This window comes from Micrasema longulum, unplaced genomic scaffold (assembly GCF_059751315.1).
Source record: "Micrasema longulum isolate JH-2025_06_02 unplaced genomic scaffold, ASM5975131v1 h1tg001793l, whole genome shotgun sequence".
Taxonomy (NCBI): domain Eukaryota; kingdom Metazoa; phylum Arthropoda; class Insecta; order Trichoptera; family Brachycentridae; genus Micrasema; species Micrasema longulum.
The window spans coordinates 95,800-123,161 of NW_028278967.1; the positions used below are offsets into that span (position 1 = coordinate 95,800).

A 27,362-nucleotide genomic window follows, 5' to 3' on the forward strand; every position below is an offset into this window, starting at 1 on the left:
CAACAATTATGTACTTTAGACACTTACGTAGTATTACTTGGGTTCTTATTTCAAAAATGATGTTTTTAATCAATTGAAGAGTTTTTTCTCAACTGTTGACAATATTTTTGTTCGGTATGTCCGAGAAGAAGCTCGTTATAAAAGTGAATAAATGTATGGAGAAAACCGCAAACTAAAATGTCAACTTATGTTTCCTCATTATATCCGAGATCTCACTATTTCCGTGATCGTTATAACCAAGTTGGACTGTATTATGTATGCAAAATTGAGAGAAAATATGATTCAAATTATATTCTTGTGAAATTTCATATATTGCACATATGCATTATACAAATGGTTTTGGGCCTAGAATACATAAATCGGCTCTTTTTCAACATTTTTTCCACATGCGATAAATTCGCATCACTACGACAGCAAATTTTCCTATGAAAGTTCTTGGTGGAAGTACACATGCAAATCATTTGAACAAAAATAGAAGACCGCTATTATTACTCATCTTTTATTTTAGTTTATTATATAAATAAAACACGAGTGATACTTTAATCCACAAATTTGAAGTATCACTCGTGTTTTATTTATATAATAAATTACAATGAACTTCCATCAAGAATTTTCACTTACAAACTTAAATGTTTTATTTTAGTGTTTTAAAAAATAAATTATTAAAACTAGACTAGATAATAAAAGAAGAAATGAGTTTATATTGGTTTTATTGTTATTAAAATAAATCACTTCTTGTTGTGAATGATTCCATCATATTTCTGCTGGAACCATTTCATCGCATCTTCCTTGGTCAGGCGGTGAGGGAATCCAACCTTTCCACGCTTTCGTTTTCTGTGAGCAACGTTAAATCCTGAAATATTACCATTTATTAAAAACAATATCAATAAAAATAAAGTTAACTGAAGTCAGTACTCCCTCAAAATTTACATAAAAAATATTGAATTAATATTGCAATATTATGAAACATGTTTTTATATTATTAAACCCTTATTGTTTAGATCCTTCTGATAAAGTAAATTTATTCTTTCAAATTCTGTAAAAAATAGTTTTCTGTTACTGAAAATGATGTAATGATCATGGAACTCAAAATAAAAAAATAGTTCGTCATTCTTTGCATAAGTTGATATGTTTAGCATAATGCAGTTTTGGAAAATATTAATACTCTTGGATGCCTTCTATTATAAATTAATGAGTAAAAAGTATGAAATGCTTTAGTTTATTTCAACACTGGTTAAATGACACTCAAAACCAACGCTAGAATGTATGAATGAAGGTCAATCAATCATTTTTTCAGATCATTAATTTACATTGCTAAAACCATGAAAGAAATCATTTTTGGCACAAAATCGTCAAGTTGGTATTCACTAGTTGTGAGATATCGCACTATTAAAGTTAAAAGCTCATCTTAAATATTATAAAACATTATTTTTTGTATTTAGAAACCATAAATATTTCTATTTACTTTTTAAACAAAGATTATTTGATAAGAGTTGTAGAGATCTCACTTTTTGAAAATTCGTGGTTACCAGCTTAACAAGTTCTTGGTTGGTATCATACGAACCAAAAAACTCGACTTATATTTTACATCAGGATTTGTGGTAAATAATTATTTCCTATTTCTCTTATTTAGTAATCCACCGAGTCAGATAAAAATGGGTAGATGTTGCATAGAGAATTAATATAGCATATATATACCTAAGGCAACTGTCATATTTTAAAAATTACCTTGAACAAAAATATGCATACCATTAATACACATTTAGGTGCAAAATGCTCTTAAATGGTCAAAAAGTTTTAAAATAATATAAATAAATTACCTGGTCTTCCGAGGACAACGTAGAAATCTAAACCATAGATACCAATGGAAGGGTCATATTTGATACCCAAGTCAATGTGTTCTTGGATACCGAAGCCAAAGTTTCCTGTATCGGAGAAGTTTCCTCTCACTAACTCGTATTCCTTGACCTGGAAAAATAATTCTAATTACGGAATAAGACTGTAACAGCATATTTTAAAATGAAAAAAATTAATGAAGTCGTGTTACTCTAGAAAGTAATCCACCGAACTAAAGGAATTTGGGCGGAAGTTGCAAAGAGTTAATAATCTGGCATATTTTATACAAGGACATCCTCACAGGGCAGGACATACAAACAAATAAAACATGCTGAAGATTGTTATAAAAAAAATACATTTAACTGAAGTGCTTAAAAGTTTTATTTAGTGGGATGGTGCAGTTAATGTAACACAAATAATGGAAGAAACGGTATATTTTTACAGAACATTTGGATTATATATTTTTTGTTAATGATACTGAGACATAGGCAAAAAAGTATTGTGAATAACATTCTGATGAAGAGAGATATGTCTGTCTCATATTTTATCACAAATTAAATGCTCTAAGTAGCCAAATAGAAATATACCCTATGTAAACATGAGTGTATCATTGATTAACATAAAATGAGTATTTAGGTCCAAGACATAAACTAGCGGGCCGCCGAAGCTAGATATTTTATGTACTTACACAGTCCTATATATATTTATATATATAAAAATTTCCATTAGAGATTTTAATCGGATGCCTCTCAATATAGAATTGACGGTTCAATCAGTAATATTGCTTCTGTTGGAATGAAGCGGAATGAAGCGAAATGATGCTTCTAATATCTGATCCTTAAATAGCCAAATAAAAATATCACATGTAAATGTGAGTGTATCATTGAATAATATAAAATAAGTATCATATACGAGGGTTGTCTGAAATGTTTCCAACCTCAGCATGAAGATGGCAGCACTTGTCAACGAAAATTGGGGAATGTGTTTGCGCATGCGTTGAAAGGTACCCATAAAATTTTCGGCTATTTTGGAAGCGCAGTTATTTTTTCAGTCATTTGAGTGAGTTTCTATTGTCATTTAAGTGTTTTTGTAAAAAATTGGAAAAATATAGTATCGAGCTGTGATTAAATATTTATTTATGAAAGGCAATAAAGACAAGTTGGACACTGTGTACGGGGACTCTGCTCTATCTCTCATCTAATGAGAAGGCTATCACCTTCGTAAAAAACCTATTTAACGGGGAAAGACGCTAACAACTATTCGGTTGGGTTGAAGAGATGAGAGCATCACTGGGAGAAGTGTATAGATGTAAAAGGCGACTATGTAGAAAAATAAAAACCAAATTTGAATGAATACGACTTGTTTCATCGTTAGGTTGGAAACATTTCAGACAATATATATATATTTATATATATATATTTGGATAATTTATATAGCGCCATTTTTGTGAAAATCACCTCAAGGGCGCTGACAACCCTCATATTTACTAAATAATGTTTTAAAAAGTACATAATAGTGTTGACAAATCAATAAACATAAATATGTTAGAAGTCATTTCTTTAAATTCTTACATCTGATGCTTTTGGGGTGAAGTAAAAGATTTCCACGTTTAATTTAAACACCGCTTACCTTGAGGCCCCTTTCGAGGATCTCTTCAGCCTTGACGCCTCGCACCGTGCAGTGGACAGCGATCTTTTCATTCCTACGGATACCGAAGGAGCGCACAGTGTAGCGAGCCTTGGAGAACACGGGCTGTTGTCCAGTCAGCTGTTCCAACACCTAGTAGAAAAATCGTTACTTTTTAATTTTGCCTTTTTTCAATTAGAATTAATCAACTAGATCGATATTTTTTTTAATGTTTCTTGTTTTAAGTAATCTACCGAGCCAACAAAGATGGGCAGATGTTGCAAAAAGATATTTTTATAGCATATCCTTAACTAAGGAAATTCTCACAAATGACAGAATTTTCTTGAACAAATAATATGCAGGTAAACACAGGTTTTAGCTTGACAAGAAGGTTATTGACTCGATGTAAACAAACAGTTCATTAGATTATACCTTAGCAGCACGAGTCAATCTATCACCAGATTCACCAACGCAAATGTTCAGGCATAATTTGCGGATGTGCAGGTTTCTCATAACATTTTTGGTGTTGTCTTTAATAACCTTCCCTTCCTTAGCTTTTTTAACGGGGGCGGCAGCCGGCTGAAACGAAATTATTAGAATGACACAAATTGTAAAAACACATGTTCACTTAATTATTTTCCACAAATGTTTAAGAAATAACACATTGAAAGCTTTCCGGCTGCACAAGCTGAAAGATGACATTTGGAACGTGTATTTGTAAAAAGTAAATACTAAAACCAGATACACATATCAAGTTAAATGGCAAAAACGACTAAATCGTTTATTGAGAATTCATAATTTTCAGAACACTGGCAAATAAATATTACGATTGCATTGATAATTTACGATTTGGAAAAATGTCAGAAAAATAACACACCGACATGATGACCGACGGATCAAAAAAGGACCGTAAGTGTTGCCAGTGTTATTAATATTATTTTTATTATTCCTGATAAAAAGTGTCGAGATATTTTGGATTTCCAGAGGTTCTTAACTGTGCGTTGACGTTCTTTCCAAATTATGTATATGGTATATGTTGCATTGAATCTAAAATATACTGTTAGCAAAACTGTGCAAGACACATATATAAATGAAAACGTTTTTTTTCTTGTGATTCTTACGATTAGAGACGAAACAGATATTTCATTATTATTTAGTATTCGGTGTATCTGGTTTTCTTTAAGTTACCAAATACTTTATAAAATAAAATAAAATAAAACGTCATTTTGATGATATTTTATTTGGCCAGAACACCCGAGTTGAGAGGTAAAAAGGCTATTAAAAAACTTAGATGATATTTCATTTTTTATTTTTACTAATAATACGTTACGTGTTTAATATTTAAAATTGATTAGAAGTAAATTGTGATAGTGAAATATAAGTTTTGTAGTATCTTTTAGCAGTACACGATGGCACTTTAATTCATATGAAATATACCGAGTCAAATGATAAAATAATACACCCGCCTCTCACCGTACATAGTTTAGGTTTGTTATTCAAAATCCGGAAATCAGCCAAATTTTAATCGATTTCATTTTATGATATACCGTATTTTTTGGGCCCGCTTTTTTTACTATAAAAATTCTATCAAAAATTGTAATCCGTTTTTTGGTTCAATGCGTCTTATCATCCCGAACACTTTTTAAAAAAAAAATAATAGATTTTTTTAGGATGCATCTTATATGGTTCGACGCGTCTTACCGTCCACAAAATACAGTATTTTATAAAAAGTTATTTATGCATCAGCACCAACAACTACTTAATAGTGCTTTTATTACTAGTAAGTTTATGAATATGTACCGTCTTTTAACAAAAAAATGGAAAGTCAACAAAGTTTTTGTGGAAAAAGTTATACGAATGAGACAGCTAAGAGCGAATTACAGTAAATTATTATCTTTTATAAATGAATAGGTCGTTATATGTTTCCGAGTCATAAAACTTTTTTTTTCTCTTTCCCTGGAACTGTTACTGAAATCCAAGTACTGACTTCCAAGTTACTGAAATTCATAAAAATATATTTGGAGGCTTAGTTTTTTAGTAAGCAGTCACCTATAAAATCTTTTTTTATCATAAATAATTATTGATTCCGCCAACTCGCTGCCGTAACCTTGCAACACTAGTTTGCTTAAAATTTCATGGCAACCGGATATATTGATCAAATTTTTACCGCTGATATTTTAAACCCTCGTATTTCGCTGTAATATAACATGGATGAAGAAGATGAGGAAAAAATTTTGGAATCCACCGATCCACAAATTACTTCTCAAATTCCTCAGGAAAGGATTGCGGCCAGAGAACTCCGGATTCAACGAAGACATAATGCATCAAAAAGGTAGCATACTAACAATCATCTTGATACATATGTTGTTAAGTGTTTACTTGCATAGATTGGTTGCCAAAATTATTTATTGGAAAATAATGGTCCTGACATCTTTACCTCAAATAAGTTTATTAACTGTATCATACATGTTTTATTTTATTTTATTTTATTGAAATAAACGGCACTTGGGACCTTTTACATATTAGTTACAAATACAATTAAATACCGTAAAACGCTGCAACTTTGCCGCAATTTTGACTTTTTTTGTAGATATCTCTGAACCTATTTATTATTATGGCTGTTAATGCGTTTTAGATGGAAGACGGACCTAATGCCTAGCCGTATAAGTTCCAAATCCTTTTAAATCTTGCAAGTTTTCCTAATTACATGCATTCAAAGTCGTAGGCAAAGTTGTGTGCAAAAGGCGCAACTTTGCCTCGAAGAATACCTCAGTAAATATAATGTTTCTCTTTATAGTATTTTTTTTCCATATGCAAGAGTCGCTGTGCTTGACCCCGGCAGTCAAATTATTGCCATTAAGGAAATAGATTTTTATTCACAGCTAATGGGGAAAGTTGTAGCAGGTACCACAAACTTCCCATACAAACATGTCGGTAAGTGTAGGGTTGTGCCAAAAAAAGATTTTTTTTTTCCACTTTTATTTCTATTTTTTCCTAAGTTAAACAAATAATCAGAAGTAAATCTAAATAAAGTTGGTAACAGTAGGTATTAATATCAGTCTATTATATCTATAATAATAGGTAGTCTTCTCTCTCAAACCTAAAGTTACTTTTTAGGCAGGTAATTAAAATTTCAGCAACACAAAGTAGGAACAATATTAAAAGCTATGACACTAAACAAACATACGTAAAAAATAAAACGAAAAACAAAAATAGCTAACTGTTTAACCAACATCGTTACTTTTTACTTTTAGAAACCACTAAGAATATATTTAAAAAAACTAGATATGCTTAAAACCAAACAAGCTAATAATATGCTGAAAATACCGTTAAGTATAAAATTAGCATGTTATAACAAAATATCCTATTTGTGAATAGGAACATTATTATATTACTAACTTTAGGTACGGAAACTATAAAATCAAATATTTTGGTACATCTTTAGGTACCCAAAAGAAAAGAAATATTTTCAAAAAATCTCAAACAAAATACAAAATTATTAAAATAATTACTCAAAATACGATAAGGGAAATATTTCGACAGATTGACCAAGACGATTGTGAAAATATTCGTCTGATTTATTAGTTAGGTAAGTAATACCATTTTTACTTATTGGATGTTATACTTATTAAGATTTAAATGAAATATGAAATGTCCTCGTCGGGAAATTTGGGGATCAGGTAATACTGCAATAACATCTTTTAAATCTTGTACAGCACATACATCTTCAATACTAGGGTAGATGAAGACTGATCCCTTATCACGCTTAGAATTTTTGACTTTTCGTGTAAATTTCACTGTGGGAATTTTTTCATTTATTGATAAAACCTTCCCTACAAAGTGCTTAGTGCTCTTTTTCGCAGCGAATTTAGCTATTATCCAGCTGTTTTCTTGAAATTCATGACAATCTTTCACGTCAACATTAATGTCACTCAGTTCGAAAGGGGATATTATGCTTCGTTTTATATTTTGTGTTGCCCTTTGTGAAAAATTGTGTCGTTTTAAGAAAAAACGGGCCCAGCGTTCACCAGGCATTTTTCCTTTAAAAAGAGCAGATTTTCCACTTTTTAAAAGGTAGTTGTAAACTACAATACGCAAATCTAAAAGAGAAAGAGGACAACCAAATTCTGCTGAAATATTCACCACGTCCGCTATGTGAGCTTCTTCCTCAGTTGAAAACTCTGTAGGTCGACCAAATGGTTTATTATGTACGCTTTTGACTTTGTTGCTAATTGTCCGACGTGGGATCCCAAACTGCTTTTCTGCTTCGTATGATGAAATAATTTTTCTTCGAACGAGATCTACAGCAACTTCCAGCATTTCCTTCGAGTAATCAGAATAACTACGAGCTCCTACTCTACGCCTTCTTCGCTGTTGATTGTTTGCCATTTTTCACATAACTGCAATAGAATTAAGATTTCCATAATTTTTAGTATTCAATTTGTCCTCGAAATATCGTTTTATCAATAGATTTGAGATATTTTGTAAACTTATTATAACGATCATCGATAGAGATAAACTTTGAATTAAGTTATGTTTCGAACACTTATATAAGTAGTGTGTCATATTTAAATCATAATTAAAAGTTTATTTGTATTACTAGAAATAAACGAAAAAAACTTTATCCGGGTAAATTATATAAAGTCAAATAAATTCAAATTTCGTTTAATAAAAAAATTAAATTAAATGAAAAAATCAAATTTAAGATAAAGCACGTTGACTACTAGTGATAACCCTAGAACCAGGCAAAAAGTACAAATCGTGTTTTCAAAACACTGCACAACATTGCCTAGCAAGTTTTTTTGATGAAATCGTGTACTTTTGATAAAAGTATCAAACAATACGAAAAATATACAGTATTTTCTTACCCCGGGACGGTTTTACTTTTCAAAAACACTTTTGGTTTTTCTTGAACTTTAAAAGTTTTAGGAGACCAAAATTTCACGACTCCTCCTGCCGACATTCATCGCTCAACTGAGAGCGCAACAATGGAGTTGGCGTTATGAAAAATAAAAAAGGTGTTGCCAGGACAATGAAAAATTACTACCAAATGGTAAAAAGTGAGAAAAAGCCAATCAAATGCGAAATATCGTAATCGTAACGAAACAGGAAAAGTTGTGGCCGGTAGGAAAAGTTGCAGCGTTTTACGGTATACATACATGTAAGCATAAATAATACAGAGTATTTCAAACAATATTTTTAATTAACAAATTAAGAAAGTCTAAAAAAGATAAACTATATAAAATAATAATATATTACCAGTTATAGAATTATCGATAAAAAAAAGATAATTTGGTATTAGAAATACTTTGAACCAGTTAAAAAAAAACTAAGAAATTTTGTTTAATTTAATCTAATATAATACTTACACATTCCATTTTTGTATTTCCACCCATGTTTATGTATTATGTTCAAGCTATGCCAATGGTACAAGCACGATCTGGTTACAAATCAAATAGCTTGAAGAATCTGCAATTTACTTAACTTACACTAGTTTGATTTTGATTGGCTGAAAGGTAATATAGGAATAATAACTATACCTCCCCTTCAATTTATTTATAGAATACATAATATTATACTTAGGTATATAGGTACCTATTATTAAGTATTTAATCTTAGATATCTTTTTCAAAAGAACCTTAAAATATAGCAATTTTAATCCTTACATAAAGAAACAAAAGCTTAACTCTGAAAGTAAAAAGTGATTAAAGAGGAATTAAAATTAATTGTTAATCAGCAAGTAAGAAAAATGAAAAGCTTATGTCAATTGAAACGATTTTTCTTCCAAAAAAGCATTATCTTTTTAATAATTTCAGAGCATCGCGCGCAGATAACATACAAGCTGGAAGTGAAGGAATATTGGGAGAAGTAGGCCAGGAAGATGAGGTCGGGCCCGTGGAGAGACAGGCGGTGGAGAGTGCTGCATTGCTGGAGCACTTGTTGGCTGATGGAGAAGAGAAGGTCACCAATGTGAGGGTGGCCAGCGATGCTCGGGAGGTGGCCAGGAGGTTCGCGGAGGCAGAAAAACAGAGAGGTCTGATATTAATGCTTAAATCTAGGGATCTGATTTGAAAAGGTCATCATCATTGGCTATCTCTCTTTCCTGGGATGTACCTACTTCTTCAGACCCTGAAGCCAATAGCATCCACATCCCCCTGCACTTTATCCAGCCACCAGAGTTTGGGTCTACCAAACTCTCTCTCTCTGAGAGAAAAGCACTCTCTTTTCTCTCATTCTTTCTACATGCCCTGCCCACCGCAGCTATAAATTGCACCATGTTGGGGTTATTGTCAACGTTCTGGACTTTTTTGTTAAACCGTATCCTCCAACCTCCGTTTTCCTGTACATCTCTAAATATCTTTCTTAGTAGTTTCCTCTCAAATATGAAGAGACATCCCATTTTTTTTTTACTTAATACCCAACATTCGGAGCCACACGTAAGTACAGGCCGTAATAGTGATATACAGATGGTGTTTTTTGTTTTTTTCGACAAAACTTGTGATGCGAGATATCTTCTAACCAAAGAATCATCTATTTGACATGAATATTCGGGGTTTGATCGACAGTGAATGTGTCATTTCTATAATCTTAAGAGATGCTGCTTATAAAATTAATATTTGCAGCACTAACTTTATTTCAGAACACAATTGTTGTATGTTAAGGTATAAATATAAACTTTTTATGATTTTCAAAAATATACCTATAGTTTTATTCAAATTTGAATGGTGTTGATATCAGAATAATATGTTCATTTGTTTTTTTTATTATTTTTACTAAATATTTAATATATTTATTTATTTATTTATTTAAATAAATATATTAAATATTTAGTAAAAATAATAAAATAAATAAATAAATATTCAATATATTACTTTTATAAAAAATATTAGTAAACAATATATATACTTGTGTTCTTATGATTCACCCAAATAGTAAATTGTCGGCCTCGTGGTGTAATGGTCAGCGCGTTTGCCTACCATGCAAGAGGTCTCGGGTTCGATTCCCGACATGGATGACATGAAATATTTATTTAAAAGGGTGTTTTTACACTAGAATATTTTATAGTCCCTGGACTGGTACCTGAAGCGTAAGACTGATCATCTTACCTTCATGTAACAAAAATGATCAAGATACGCTGCAATTGGTGTACCAATGCAGTGCCCTATGCACCATTAGGTGTGGAAAGGGGAATGATAAATATTGAATTCTGTAAGTCATAAGTAATTGTGTTAGAATATGGTGACAGGTTGTGGTAGAGTGGGATTCGAGCTTCAGACCTCCTGATCTGGAGTCTGCAACACTACCATAGGACCACAACCCGACATATTTAACTAAACTAAACATAGTTTTATTGTGTCCTTTAAAAGTGTTATGATTATTAAAGGATTTGTGCTTTATAATCCGAGCTGGGATTAAGTATGACGAATGATGATGACACAGATGTGACGTTATCATTTATCCTGTAAAGATTCCATGTGTATATATATGATTGACTAATTATTGGCAGGATAAACACAATAGCACTGTAAAATGTGTGTTGAAAATATGTGTCAGTTTAACAACATTATTTTTTCAAACGTTCTAAAAAAGTTTAAATATTCCCACCATGTGCAAGAAAACAGCAAAATTCCTTATTATAAAATAAAGTTTATGTAAAAAATATTACGGTAGGTATGTTGTCATGATGTTTGATCATAAATTGAATAACATAATATGGTATATTTTCATATCTTATCTGTGTACTTGCTCAGTAATTTTATATATATATATATATATATATATGTCATATATTATATGTCATTTTGTTTTATTTTATCGATCAAATAATAAATGTGTTCTAGACATAATAATGTACTTATCTCCCTTATTCTGTATTTTTTGTTGTGGACTCTCAAAAATATACAACATTTATGTTTCCTAGGAAAATATATGTATTTATTTTTTTTATTCCTTGCTTCATTAAATAAAACGTTTTTTTTGTTTTCCAATCTCGCACATAATTTTTAATATTTTATCCTTCAGTATTTATTTTTCTCAGAAATAATTACTAAACTCGAAGAAGAAGCAAATCTGGCCGAAGAAAAATTTGAAGTTATATCAAAAAATTGGAATCCTATTCTAGCCTTAAATGATCCAATCACTATCAATGAAGAAATAAACATTCAAAAAGAACGATGCAATGATTTAATTATGCAGAAAAATTCCCTTATACTGAATTTAAAGGAAGAAATGAAGCTAGTTGATGAAACATATTTTGCAGATTTACAAAAACAGGTAAAGTAAAATGAATTTTCAAATATGTCTGTCTATTTTAAATACCTACCGAGTCATATATATAATAATAATTGTTTTGAGCAGTTGCACGATATCAAAGAACTGAGTGAACGTATAGATGATCAAGTTTTGCTAATGAGAAATGCTTATAAGTCTCAATTGGAGTTAATTGAAAACGCCATAGCGATGGAAAGAGCTTCAACCATAGAATACAATAACAAGAGATGGGAAGCGCTTTTTAAAAAGAGGGACAAAGAAGAAATTACCAATATTGATAATAAAATACAACAGGTAACAAGGCTTGCAATATTATTATAGCATTTTATGTCGCGATTTTACTTGAGGAAAATTATTGTATACATTCTTAGTTCATGTTTGCTCAGAGGAATTTCTTTTTTGTGGCCCCAAGAGTGTTCAATCTTCTGGATGAACATATTAAGTTCTCTAAAACGAAAGCCATTTTCAGGAGGAGTGTACAAGTCTGGATTTTGTCTAAGGGAAGAGACCATTGCTGGAGACTGCTGCGAGATATTGCTTAGATTTATATACTATTGAGCATGTTGTCCAGATGCCTTTCGAAATATAAATATGTACGTTTGTGTAATAATACTTAATTTTTATTTTTGCTATTATTTAATTATGTACATGCTTCCACTTTCCATTATGTTGTATCCCAACTCAACACAGGGCCCTTGGCCTCATAGAGTTTGGGATACGTTATTTTTGTATTTTTTTGTAATATGTATGTATTTGTATGAATACATATTTCAAAAATGTTCAACTTTACTTGCCTGCTATTTTTTATTATAATTTCATAAAAAATTAAGCGACTATACCCTTTAGACTGATCCCAATTTCGTTCACAGATTGTGATTTTACCCCTAGTATAAATGTTAAAGTACTGGGAGTTCATTTAGATTCAGATTTTTCTCTTCATTCTCAGATCCATAAAATGGTAAGTGCTGGTTTCTTCCATCTACGACAAATAAAATCCTTACCGAGAAATAATCCTAGACTCAACTAACTCGTTTTGCATCTAGATTACTGTAATGCATAAACTTCAATCTGTTTTCAATACAGCAGCAAAAACAACATATTCTCACATCTCACATCTTCGAGCTTTGCACAGGTTAAATTGGCGCAGTGAAAATAAAATACAAGCTTTGCTGGACAGTATTCAAATCCATTCATGAAATGGCTCCATGATACCTATCGGACCAATGTATTAAGGAAAAAACATGTCAAAGAAAATGTACTCTTAGGTCAGCATTTGATTCAGGCAGAGGTAAACTTGTCGAAATCTGGCACTGCTCAAACACTAGGTTCGGAAATTGTGCTTTTGCCGATGCCGGCCCCTCTGCCTGGAAACAATTGCCTTCACACTTGCGAATCATCTAAACTAAAATCTCATTTCTTTCGTTTATCATTCCCTCAATTTTAAATGAGAAAATATAACATGTACCTTTAGCTTAGTTAGAATGTAAGTTAACATATAAAACTATAAAACGCCCCTGAGGTAATTTTTCACAAAAATTACCCTATATAAATCAGCCAAATACAATAGTATTATTATTATTATTATTGTACATCATTTAGTTTTCAATAATCTCTACATTGTTTTCTAAATTTATGTAACTCCTTTTTACAAATCATCCTCTGTAAAGGAAAAAAAAACCTGCTGACAAGCCAGTTTTCGCAGTTTAGGGGGACCTTTTTTTCTTTTATTAATCATGTACCTATTCAAATAAATAAATAAAAAACTTATTGCTACTTTAAAATAGAAAAGAGATTACTTTGGCATGCAGTCAAAACAAAAATTCTTCTTCTCTTCTTCTTTTCCACATCCGCTCCTAAGTGGAGGATGTGGACATCACCAGTTGCCTCCAGAAGACCCTATCGCCAGCCAGCACTATCGCTTCCTCCCATGTCAATCCAGCGCCCCTTAATTCCGCCAAATAAAGTCTAAAGATCGTCATTGACGGCCTTCCAGGACGGCGTGATCACGCAGGTTTAAAGAAGTGGCAACTTGGGTTTAGGTTCTCCTGAGGCATGAGCAGCACGTGTCCAAGCCAGGTCCACCGCCGCATCCTCAAGACGCTCATTATAGGAGACTGCTGCGTCCGTTCTCAGACTTCAATGTTAGTTATATAATCATACCACCTTATACCTAATATTCTTCTCAAGCACTTACTTTCAAAACTCAGAAGTTTGGTGTTTTGAGCTTTGGTAAGGTGCCAAAATTCGCACCCATACAGGAGAACTGGCATTATACAAGAGTTGAATAATCAGCATTTCGTTTTGACTGAATATAGACTAGAGTTCCAGACAGCAGGCATCATGTTAAAAGTTGCTCTCAGCAATTCCTAGGCGGGTTGTGAGCTCTTCATGCTGTGCATGCTTCCATCCTCAGTTATGTGTACTCCCAAGTATTTGAAGCTGTCAACTTTCTCAATCCTCTGTCCATTATTATAAAGAGGCTGATCAGGGTCAGAACAGGATTTGTTGCAAATAATCTGAGTCTTTTTTGTATTAATATTAAGACCCAGACGAGTTGAGTTTTCCTGCAGTGTGTCGACAATTTCCTGAAAATCACCAACAGACTTTTCAAAAAGGACTGCATCATCTGCATACTCCAAGTCGCACAACTTTAGGGGGGAGTTCACTTCTATACCTCGATCAGGTGGTATTGATTTGCATAAGATAAAATCCATCAGTATGATGAATAAGAATGGTGCAAGGATGCAGCCTCGCCTCACTCCAGTTTTGCTCGCTTTTCAATTTCATTCCAAGTATCATTTGACATCCACCGCGGACGCACACTCTCCTTAGCTCCTAGAACAGACTTTGCGGACAACATAATTGAGGTCTTGAGAGTTTGCCACTGACTCTCAATGTAGTCCGTTGGAGGTAAAGAGTTGTGACCACCATTTGTGTTTTCTAGATTTGCTCGAACACTACTGTTGAAACGTTGTACGGTGGCGGGAATTTTCAGCTTTTCGATATCGATGGGCTTTGGCATTATTATTTTGTTTAGCCATGTGGTGGAGCTTATGGTGAAATTTCCCAACGAGCTACTTGTGGTCGCTGTATAAATCGACTTCGCGGTAAACCCTAACGTCAAGAAATTCCCCCTGTCTGTGTTGAGCTGTAGAGTAGGTGGTCAATTTGCGATTTCGTGCGTTCATCTGGCGAGGTCCATGTATACTTGTGAATGTTCTTATGAGGAAATATAGTACTGCCAATGGTGAGCTCATTTAAAGTAGCCAATTCTATGAGTTTCACACCATTTTCATTTGTACCACTGAGACCATGATTCCCCATGATTGCGGATCCTACTATGGAGGTATCCCCTACCCTAGCATTAAGGTCACCGATGATAACTACATGGTCTCGTCTGGATAACCTAGATAATGCAGAGTGAAGCAAATCATAAAAATGGTCTTTGGCAGAGGCGTCTGCATCCTATGTAGAAGCATAGAACTGAAAGACAGTGATGGATCTATCGGGCGTCTTGAAAGTAGCACATATCAGCCGTTCCGAGATTGGTTCCCACTTCACAAGGCAGCGAGATACCTTCTCCGACATTAATATAGCCACTCCTTGGCGATGGTATTGGTCCTGACCAGAGTATAGACACGTGCACCCGTCCAACAACTTTTTACCTGCCCCTTTCCAGCGCACTTCACTTAAACCTAAAATGTCCAAATGGTAATCTGTGACGTGGAGGTCTTCATCAGGGGTTCGCAAGGTGCGTACATTGAAGGTTCCTATGCGAAGGGTAGATTTGTTAGAGAGGATTTGTCTATATGTTTCCAGTGGGGATGTGCCAGGTCGGTTACCATAGCCATTTTGTGTTCGAGGCTGAGGGTGTGATGTTTTCGTAATCGTGGCGTTAAAAATTCAAACAAAAATTCACATTGATTATATTACTAGCTCTCGGTCAGAAATAAGTCAGGAGTCTATTTCAACATATTTTTTATTTATCAAAGATTTTTTTTCTTACTGTGAGAGATCTAATTCTACTTAATTCGGAAAGAATAAAAAGATTATACATATTGATACAGGTTGCTGATTTTGAACAAAAGATGGATATCCTAACATTGGAACATAGAGAAAAGTTCCGAGCTTCTAAAATACAACTAGAAACAGAAGTTCAAACACTCCAACAAGAATTACAGCAATTGAAGGCAACTTGTATTATTAACAGCGAAAAAATTGATTACAATTTTCAGGTAAAATTATATAAGTACCACTTCTGAATAAATCATGAGCAAAAAATCAAATTTCTCAGCCATGCTTCCACTTCAACGGCCAAACTGAATATTCACGGCTTTAAGGTCATGCTTTGTATTCGGTGAGACCAGCTCGGTGTAGTGTATTATGATCTGTTAAAACCGAGTGAAAAAATCACAGGCGATCATTATCAAATACAATTAATGCGTTTTAGCCAAGTATTGAAAGACAAATGGCCGCAACACTACAAGAGACTGACTGAGAGAGTGATTTTGCAGCATGACAATGCTTGGCCCCATGTTGCGAAAGTGGTCAAGACTTACTTGGAAACATTAAAATAGGAAGTTTTACCCCACCCGCTGTATTCTTCAGATGTTGCTCCCTCTGACTATCACTTGTTTCGATCAATGGCACTTTGATATACTTTGGCATACTTTGAGTCATAAATATATAACCAGTTTTTTACAATAAGGCCTCGAATTTCGTAAAAAAAATGGCGGAAGCAATATTGTACACCTAATATTTTTACACAAATTTATTTATTCACAACTCATAGTTATAGGAAGAAAAATACCTATAAACGGGGTCAGCGTTCAAGGTGCATGGACTGAATGCGGTAGTGTGTTGTAGTTGAGTTTTGGTAAAAATTGGCGGGTCGATATTGATGTTTATATTATATTTGTGAATATTGATGCACCAGCGTTTATCGAAACTCGACAAGGCAGCGTCACAACACACTATCGCATTCCTTTTATGCACCTTGAATGTAGACCCCGTATTACTTACTTCCTATCAACAGATATATGTAAATGAAGCGGGTTATGGTTTTGTGGTTTAGGACTCATGGTTCAAGGTCTGAAGTTCGAAATCTAGTTCACCACACCTTGATTCCCATTTTTCTAGAACAAGTTATTTATAACTTTTAGAAAATGGCCTTAAAATATAAATATTTGGATAGATAATAATAACCCAAATATATATTTATTAAATAAAATACATGTACCTAAACATTTATATTTTTGGAATTTTCAAAAAGTCGATGCCAAAATATTCATCATCATCATCATTCCCTTTCCGCACCTAATGGTTCCTAGGACACTGCATTGGCACACCAATTGCAGCATATTTTGATCATTTTTGCAACATGAAGGTAAAATGATCAGCCTTAAGCTACAGGTACTAGTCCATGGACTATGAAATATTATATTATTGAAAACACCCTCCCTAATAAATATTTCATATAAACCCTGTGGGGAATTGAACCCAAGACCTCTTGCATGGTAGGCAAACGCGCTGATCATTACACCATGAGGCCGATGTATTAAATAAAGTTAAGTAAACCAAAATATTAAGTGAGACTATTAAATTTGGTTTCATAATGAGCATTTTAAATAAGCTATACTTTACAGAAGAAAATTATCCAAAATATAAATGTGTTTAATTAGTGTAATAAAAACATTACTAATACTCGATTCCCATTTTCCAATAGTGAGTTATTTACAACTCGTTGAAAATGGCCCTCAAAATGCAATATTTGGGTAAATTATAAGAATGCAAATAGGGCGTAATATTTTATTTTATTATTATTTTATTAGTAATATTTATTACTAATATTTTGGTGAAAAAAAACATGACTTTGACAGGTGTTGAAGAGAAGGGAAGAAGAGAATGTGTTTGTGAGATCCCAACAAAAAAGAAAACTGAATAAAATGCAGGATATTATGAACGCTCTAAAAAAGAAGATTAAAAATTCACAAAAAGATGGTGCTGCTGAGGAGGCAAAGGCCAATAAAGAAATATGTCGACTGCATGATGTTATGCTGGATTTACAAGTTAAAGCTGAACATTTTGCTAATGTAAGATTTGATCATATTTATTATGTTGAATGTATGGTGAAAATAGTCTAATACCCGTATGCAGAGACAAAACTTAAGGTGAGGAAAGTACATTCTAATTTCAAATGCAGAGAATAACCCGAAGGTGAAGACAATAGAATGCACTTTCCTCACCTTAAGGTTTGTCTCTGCATACGGGTATAAAGCTCTGTTTAATAGCTAAATGAGAGTATTACTCTATGGAGAACTTAGTCGAGAAAAATTTCATAATGTCCTATGTTCTTAAATACGTACTAGGTGGATAAATATGTTTGGAATAAGTGAAACAAGAAAACATTTTTTTGGCCTAATTCGGTTTTATTTTTAAACATACAAACCTTTTAAGTCGACACAGCGAGTCCAACGATTTTCCAACTTTTTTAGTCCAAAAAGTAATCCTTCAGAAGCTCTCTAAAATAGGCCTTAGTTTCAGCTATGAGTTCCTCATTTGAGTAAAATCGCTTACCGGTGAGCCATCTTGTCAGGTTTGGAATCAGGTAGAAGTCGCTAAAAGCCACGTCTGGAAAATACGGTGGCTGAGAACCCGTACATGCTCGATTTCTTACAATTTTGCTTGCGCTACGAGCAGGCGCATTGTCGTGATGATAGAGAATTTTTTTTTCTCCAAATGCAACGGTTTTTCTGCAAAATCAATTTTCAAACAATCCCATAATGATAAATAATATGCACCAGCTATGGATTTACCTTTTTCAAAATAAACAATGAATATTACTCCATGCGCATGCGATTCTGGAGTGTAGAAATGTATCCATGTTTCATTCATGGCTATGAATCAGCGCAAAAACTCCGTTGGATTTTGCTTAAACATTGCAAAATTCTGCTGGGAAGTCGCAACATGAATTTGTTTTTGGTCCACTGTTGACAAACGCAGGACCCAGCGCGCGTAGAGCTTCTTCATACTCAAAATGTCATGTACGATATTGAATACACTACCATACGAGATCTTTGTGGTCTAAGCTAGCTCCTTAAATTTCACTTTGGGGTCATTCAACATATTATCATTAAAAAAATTCACGTTTTCTGGTGTACTAACATCTTCTGGGCGTCCAGATTGTTTATCGTCATTGGTGCTTATACTGCCACAACGAAAGGTAGCAAACCACTTTTGAATCATCTTCATCGATGGTGCAGAGTCTAGATAGTACTTATCTAACTTGGCTTTGGTCTCGGTTATCCTTGTCTTACATAAATAATGATCAGAACACGAAACTCAGATTTTTTCATTTTGAAAAAACACGGAGGTCGGTTGCTTCTCACTGCTGTAACTGTAAATCACAGATTAGATATACTAGTAAAAAATTGGCTTATTTTTTTACTTAGCATATGGCAGGAAACAAAAAACATGAAAATGAGAGAAACAAACAAAAAATTAAAGTTTTAGATTTAGATTCTGGAACTGCAGTAAGGAAGTCTGCTGAATCACAAAGGTAGCGTCTTGCTGGACAATCCTTGACAATATGGTTGGTGGTTTGCCTTTCGACATCAAACTCATAAACCGGTGAGGGTATTTCCCCCCATTTGTGAATCATGTCCGCACATCTCTCGGTGCCATACCTGACCCTGCTAAGGCTGCACCATGTTCTCCTGGGTAGGTCAAAGCCCAGTATTTTCTCGTTGATGTAGGGCATGGACTGTAGGTGAGGCTCCACGCTCGACCTCCATTCTCTAAGCCATGAGGTGTTTAGCGCAAACTCATCCATGCGCAGCTGCCTTAGCTGTAATGGCAGAAGGCTTCCTGGATGGTTTTCTGCTCATGTCTACATTCGGAATATCCCAATTAATTGATAATTCAGCATTTTTGTAGATTTTGTCATATTCTCTGAGCAAAGTTTTCATTTGTCGCAGATGAAGAGGTGTGATATGGTTCAGGACCAGCAGCCAGAAAGTCGGCATTGGCTTGATAGTGTCGCTGCTCGTGTGCATTGCTTGGTTCAGTTATATGTCAATAAGGGTGGTGTGTGCGCTATTAAGCTAGACTGGTGCACAGTATTCCGTAACTGGGTAGGTGATGAGCCTCAGCCGGTTCCAAGCTTTGCAGCAGTCTTGGTCAGGTGCTCTTTGTAAGTCAGGCTTCTATCCAGTATTAGTCAGAGATATTTGGGCCCATTAAGTCGCGGTTGTCGGAAATAAGTTGACATAAGTTCAAGTACCATCTCGCAGTAGTCAAGGTTTTTGTGGATCACAGCTATCGCCCAATCATCTGCGTAATAAAATTTTCGTGAGGTGGATTCTGGCATATCTGCCATGTAAAGATTAAATAGCAGTGAGGCTAGTATATTCAATAAATAAATGTACACAAACGAAAATAAAGAAGAATTTTCTGATTTTTTTTTCTCTATTGTGGATGTACGAGTATCTCAGTTGATAAATGAAATTTAAATAATTTTTTGTAAATTACAAATCAAATATTATAAGCTCTGGATACTACATTACCTAAAAAATTAAATACCTCATATTTTTTTAGGTCAATGAAAGAAAATACCAACAACTTTGGAGAATGAATAGAGAGAAAGCAAATGAACTGATTGAACACATCATTAAAACTGATAAAATAATAAATGAAAATATTCTTGGAATAGAGTCACTACCAAATAAAATAAAAATTCCAAAGCAAACTGATATGCCTTCTTATAATATGGCTATAGAAAAAATACAAAATATAGGTAATTTTTTATATTGTACGATTACTCACAATTTATGCGAAATATTTGAATCTAAGGAACTGATTTTTTTTTAAAGAAATGCATTACATTTTCAACAAATAAAAAAATATATAATTAAAATGCAATACTCACAATGAAAAAAAAAATACTGATGATTTAAAAAAAATATATTGTCGTGATCGTAAAACAACGACACATGTGATTTTCTTCAACTTTTCACATGAAAAAAATATTTATTTATTTTTTTACACTTTATGTCACAACTTTACAAGTACAAAAGTATATTTTTATTTTTATTTATTTATACAAAGATACACATTACAAAAAAATAATAACATATCCCTAACTCTATGAGGCCAAGAGTCCTGTGTTGAGCTGGGATACAACGTAATGGAAAGTGGAAGCACGCAAATTGTTCAAGAATACCAAAAATATTTTTTTTTACATTTACATATTACATGTACATTATTACATATACATAACATAAATTTGAATAAATATCTGGACAACACGTTTAATAGTATATAAATTTATGCAATGTTTCGCAGCAGTCTCCTGCAATGATCTTGTTTACACGTGGACAATACAATATTGTTTTGTCCCAAGACTCGACCATTGTCCACGTGTAAATAGCAATCTGTAGGACAAAACATTGTCTCTGGACATCGCCTCCGAGATAGACGGGCGGGCTGGGAGCAGATTATCCTCCGCGGAACAATGATTACCCCCACCACCGCGTGCAAGACTTGACCATTGTCCACGTGTAAACAGCAATTTATTATAGGACAAAAACATGTCTCAAGACATCGCCATTGAGATAGACAGACTATTAGACAAACTCCAAACATGTACACTTGATACTTGAGTTAGTTATGTATATCTGATTTTTTTTAAAACCTTGAATATAAAGCCTTCATAAAACCTTTTCGAGATCAAATATAAAAGAAAGTCAATGTCGCGTTTTTCGCACATCCGTAAATGTTCTACGATCACGACTTTATGAATGAGCATTTTAAATTTCCGCTGGCAAAATAAATAGGACGTATGTAGGTACCTATTACAAATTCTCTATGCTATCGTATTATTTATATTGTATTATTTCTCAATTCAGATGCATTTAGTTGTGGGTCTTCATTAAGTGGTGCAAATTCTGAATCATTAAAGGATTCTTCTGACAGTTTTTACAAAAAATCTAAAAACAAACTGGTAAAATATATGTACATATTTACTTATATAAAATACTACGCTAATTATTGCTAATTAAGAATGAACAATTTATAGTTTTACCAATGTAAATGTTCTAGGTAACCCATATTCTCAATTTAGTGGCCGACACTTCAGGATTTCTAATAGAAGAAAGATTATGGCCTCTTCTAAAAAAATATGAAAGTGAACCTGTTTTAATTTGCAAATTGGACAATGTGTTTAGTGTGAGTCATTTTTATTAAGTATTATGTAACATATGGTAAACATATATTTTTGTTTTTATCAACACTATTTTACTTATACATACATTTATTTAAAATCTTCTAAAATTTATCTTTAATTTACAATTTTAAATAAAGAACCCTAAAATGCTAGGGCTCTTTATTTACATGAATGTTGTAATAAACTCTCAAACACTAAGATGCTATATTTTTAATCCTAAAACTATAATTACTGATATGCTTATATGTTATAATATTAGGTGCTTTACCTATGGAACTCCCATTTTGCATAGATTTTTTTTTTTTTTAAATGAATACGATGTAAGTATTGATTGGAAAAGGAGAATTGGATTTTTTAAATATTTTTTTAAAAATCTTTTTACAAACACTAAATAAAATAATTGTCACATGATATCTTATAAAATTAAAATGCATCATTAAAAATTCTGATGGTTTGGAACCTTATTAAAAGTCACTTTTTATTTCAATGGCTTGTTACAGCCTTTAACAAAGTGTGATTTTTTTTTGCTATGTTTTTGTGTTAAAATGGTAATCGGTAGAATGAGGTCCAGCGAGTATGGTCGGTAACAGAGAGTCTCCAACTTCAGCTCTTGCAGTTTAGAAACCCTCTGAAGTGAAATGCGCAACCAGGTGTTGCCATGAAGCAACAGTGGCGATGAGCGACTGACCAGCTTTGTCATTTTGCTGCGAGCTACTCCATCATTGTCTGCAGTTTCTTGACCGTTATTACGTACTCTTCTTTTAAGTGATCTTTCATTTTGGGCATCTTTGGGCTGGAGCCCCTTTATCCTACCACAGCGATGGGTGCTTGTGGTTGTTATATCAGCTCAGCAAAGCAATGCAGTCATCAACGCGAGTTTTCCGCTGACGTTCATTTAGTTCATAATGTAATAACTTCTCAAGCTTCTTTACTTTGGCGACTTTATATAGATAACTTAATATTGTTTTGTCACTTACTTTGAAAGCTACTGTTAGCACAGTCATAATTTGAGATGGGTTCTGGGTTTCACTATTGCTTTCAACCCCTCATCTTCAAACTTAGTCTCCGGTCTTCCACGAGGTTAATTGTTGATGTCGAAATTTCTTCAATGGAAGCAATAAAATTTAAAAAAACATAAAGTGCGTTCGCTTGCAGTGTTTAGCCCATACACATTATTTATGTTGCGTGCTGTCTGCACCGTGCTAGTACCGCGACGGAACTCGTATTAAAAAATTATTCAAATTTTGAACTTATCCATCATTAAGTTCATGAAAATGTCTAAGCAACAACAAATGAGTGATTAAAAAAGATTTTTTTAAATTTTTTTTATCAATAAATTTCATAAAATGTACATGTTTTTTTAAAATTCTACACATCTACTTTTACACATCTAGTAAATGTTATCACTGTAACTCTCCAAAAAAGAGACTAACTCTTGTGCTTGGAGAGTGACTTACACTGTTGTAGTTGTTTATTGTTTATTATAAGAGTTTATATAATTTTAAATATGAGTATGTGAGAAAAAAATAAAAACATAGGATACATAAAGAAAAAACATAAAACATACATGGCATTTTAAAGCAAACAGTATTTAAATTTGAAATTCCTACGCAAATGAAAGTTAAGAAAGAAAGAAGAATTGTGTATGTGTATGTTTATTTTCAGGCTCTAGAAATTCAGCAAGAAGAAGATATGCATATGTTATGCACATATTTTTCTAAATACTCATATTGTCCTATTTGTAATGAAGAAAATATTGAAAAGGTAAAAAAAGATAAGAAACCTATTCCGGAAAATGGGGTGAGTCAGTCACAGCCACGTGTACTTACTGTAGTAACAAATCTATAAAACAATCCATGCTTACGTATAAATAAATGGAAAAAATTGTAGAACATTTTTTATTTTATTTATTACTATGTATAGAATATTTATATCTTAAGAAATAATGCTTCAATATTTTAAATTTGAATAATACTTAATATATACATAAATAATATAATGGAATATTTTCTTTGTGTAAAACCACTAAATACATTTAATCTCCGGACTGGTTTCAATGTCAAAGCTTATTATTTAACATGGCAAATGACGAAGTTAGAGCTCGATAATATTCGCTTGATTGGGATTTAAAAACATTTAACATTTTGCATATACATTTTGATAATAAATTTGATAGTGAAGACATTTTTATTCAAATGTGTGCAATTTTTTTTTTGTATATTCAATTAGTATTTTATTTCAAAATGTTTTAGCAGAACCATGAAGACACTAAAATTGTGCAAGAAAATGAAATTGATTCACCAAAAATGAAACACGGTAAGCATTTTCATTTTGGTTTTTGTTCAAGGAATTTTTGATCGCACACTTCCCATTGACAAAATATCTCCATTTACCTGCCATTTTTTCAATTGCGTCGTGGATTTATGGGTTTTTAATTTCCACAATCCTTATTCCCTTTGTTACGCACAATCACTTGGCCAAAAACAAAACTTTTAAGTCAGTCTGGAGTCCTAAAACAATTTCCATATTGCATATTTTGCAATAGTTGTTTATTTTTGTTATAAATCATTAAATGTGCATCATAAATTACTGCAGTTATAAAATTATTATAACTTGACGTTAATTAAATTTATTATATTAAAGGTGACCAGGCTGATTACAAGATTGCAAAAGTTATTGAATCTAAAGAGTAAGTAAGATTAAAAAATATATTTGGATTTTTATAATATTTAGATTTATCAGTGTAAATAGATTTTTTTTAATGGACAGCCAAACCTTTTACAGCTAAATATTTGTGTTATAAAATCTGACATCCCTCGAATTAATTCTGAGAAATATTTTTTATTGCAAACACTGCCATTATTTTCTTTAAAAACATGCATTTGAAACTAAAATCAATATAAAATATATAGGTAGGTAGTAGGGTGTGCGGTGAGGTTTTTGATTAGGGAAGCAGTCCTTTAGCAGGTACATGGATGAAGTATGTTCCTAGAACCATCACAGTTCATTTATATTAAAAGCATTCTTATTTATTTTTTCATACATTTTTGATAAACTTCGCCGTACAATTAAATGCCCTAATTTTTACCGCGTGAAAGAAAACATTTTTTATACCAAATTAAAAGGATTAAAAAAATCATTCATTCAATTACCAATTTACATAAAAACATTAAGTTGAAAACGATTTGACGGATAAATTTCTGCGAACTTAAAATTATTTTTAATAATGAAATATTTTAGAAATTCCCATGAATATTTCCCGCATAATTAACCCTGGCAATTCCCTTGCTTGCCAAAACTTTGCTTAGTTAAGGTGCTGACTGAATTCTAAGAGAAATTTTATGTTAAATAAAACAATAATAAGTTGCAGATAATTATAGTTACAATTAGACTTTATTTTAATAGTGTATTTTCATGAGCACAGTAAAATTATGAGAAATACACGTATTTATAAATTTGTAATAAATTTACTGTGACGCATCACTGGAAAAAACCATTGCTACAAACCATCCAGGTCTTAGTAATAAGTAAACTTTTTTTCCCTCGAGTAATTAATTAACAATCAAGTTAATGGTGCAACAAGTGTTATAATCCCTTTTCTTTTTGGTATTAATTCGTGTTGAAAATAAAGACTATGTTTTTTTACTCATAGAAAGCCAGCTTCCGAAATTGAGTTAAAAATAACCAAATCAGAACAACTTTTAGTCAACGAAGTTGAAGAAATATTTAAAGATTGCAGCTACACTTTGAATGGTATAAATTTGTTACAGTAATATATATGTAATTTTTAACATATTATAATTAAAACTGATCTTATTACTGCAATTTTTTATCCAAAGATGCATCTATAGGAATGTTAATGGGCATGGGAGACTTTTCTTCCGTAAGCTTAAGTGTCTCCCACAAGAAGATGCCAGTAACCTGTATCTACGGACATGATCTGAAAGTATCCTCAGTACACGTGCTGAACGCATTACAAGAATTTGTAGCTAGTGTTGTCGCTGCAGATAAAGCTGCAAAAAGGTACTCTTTGTTGTTATGTAACAAGTTGAAAATTGAATCACTTTTACACTTTTATTTTTTAGCTTCAAAACAAGCGTTAAAATAACATTTCTATTGTTTTTTTCCAGTTTACATAAATATATAGTATTCTGCTTTGTAATTTAAAAAATCATTTGTGACTATATATTATGGCATATTTAAATTTTACTATGCTTGGACAGCGAAAAATAAAAAGAATCGAAGAAAAAGAAGAAGACAATCTCTCTGAGATATATAGAACTTATTCTTCATATTTAATTTGTTTGCTTTCAAAAATGAAATGATATATTTTATTATTTTTCAATTCCTAAAGAGCAGCATCATAGCTAGGGACTGGTCAGGCGAGGGTGGCTGCCGGGGGTGCAATCTTCAGGGGGGTGCACTTTGACCCACAGCGTTCTTTTATCTTTCTCTTCGTAGAAATTGCCAGGGGCGCTCATGACCCTAGCTACGACGCTGATCTTGAGCTTGGATTCCTTTGCAAGTTTTTTCTTTATTGATTTATTGTCATTTAGCACCTTCCATTTTCATATTTTATTCTAAATGCTCTATCACTTTAATTTAAATATATTTACCAAGCCAAACAATCGTAATGTCTATTTCTATTTGTTTACATAATATGTCTATCAAACCCCATGAAATCTATTGTAGAAATGTTGACAGATGGTATTTTTTTAAGACCCATGCTTTCTAAGATGGATACTGCAATATCACGTAGTTTAAAAACCGAAGATGTTGTGATGTACTGGCAAAAGTATAAAGAAGTATTTTCCCCACAAAAAGAGAAGTTGTGGGGCGGCTTACTATTTGCTTTTAATAAATATCTTCCTATTTTACAAGGTGAGTACATAAACCTTAAAATAATGTTTTGTATTTCAAATTTTAAATTGTAATAGTATTTGTGTTTTTTCTTCAGAGAGACAGAAATTGAATGAAGAAATTATGCAACTGAGAAAACAAAATTCAGATCTGCAGCATTTATTGAGGGGACATATTCCATCAACTGATTTACCAAAAAGTCAATTTTTATCACCAATCAGTAAGCAAATACGACCACCAACACAAAATAAGTCAACTTGAATAAATATTTTTACCTTCCAAAGATCTTTTTCTTGAGGTGCCTTATCAGGTCCCCCCGAAGTTGGCGATCTCTACAGCGAAAGCACTTTGGTCCTGCGCTACTCCGAGGCCAGGACAACTGCTTGTTGGATGTACTCGCCATAGTGATTCCTGGGAAAAGATGACCAGAGTGGTTTCCCGTTGCCTTCTCTGGTGGATTTTTCTGTCGGGGTTACCTTCCCTTAGCATGTTGGTTCTGGTTTAAAGGCACCAGAAACTCGCCTTTCATCCTCTCGTTATTTGCTGT

The 27,362-nt window shown here is 32.8% G+C and overlaps 2 protein-coding genes across 6 annotated transcripts; one reads left to right on the plus strand and one right to left on the minus strand.

Annotated features, from left to right (window-relative positions):
* Positions 1-693: 693 nt before the first annotated feature.
* Positions 694-4,368, minus strand: RpL11 (ribosomal protein L11). Its single transcript, XM_088237826.1, has 5 exons — positions 4,340-4,368; positions 3,895-4,041; positions 3,466-3,615; positions 1,821-1,968; positions 694-853 (listed from the first exon to the last, which is right to left on the minus strand). Exons 1-5 carry the CDS (start codon positions 4,343-4,345, stop codon positions 729-731), a joined length of 576 nt encoding a protein of 191 aa, XP_088093952.1. The 5' UTR covers positions 4,346-4,368; the 3' UTR covers positions 694-728.
* Positions 4,369-5,600: 1,232 nt separating this feature from the next.
* LOC148273967 (dynein regulatory complex protein 1-like) lies at positions 5,601-27,093 on the plus strand. Of its 5 annotated transcripts, none has more exons than XM_088237808.1 (16): positions 5,601-5,794; positions 9,279-9,496; positions 11,501-11,736; positions 11,821-12,027; positions 15,801-15,968; positions 17,613-17,825; positions 20,329-20,527; positions 21,639-21,733; positions 21,832-21,957; positions 23,621-23,755; positions 24,208-24,271; positions 24,599-24,644; positions 25,608-25,708; positions 25,795-25,978; positions 26,676-26,836; positions 26,913-27,093. In XM_088237808.1, exons 1-16 carry the CDS (start codon positions 5,670-5,672, stop codon positions 27,074-27,076), a joined length of 2,442 nt encoding a protein of 813 aa, XP_088093934.1. In that variant the 5' UTR covers positions 5,601-5,669; the 3' UTR covers positions 27,077-27,093. The 5 variants fall into 5 exon arrangements, with proteins under 5 accessions (XP_088093934.1, XP_088093935.1, XP_088093936.1 ...); XM_088237809.1 differs by having other exon boundaries at positions 24,211-24,271; XM_088237810.1 differs by lacking the exon at positions 23,621-23,755.
* The last annotated feature ends 269 nt before the right edge of the window (positions 27,094-27,362 follow it).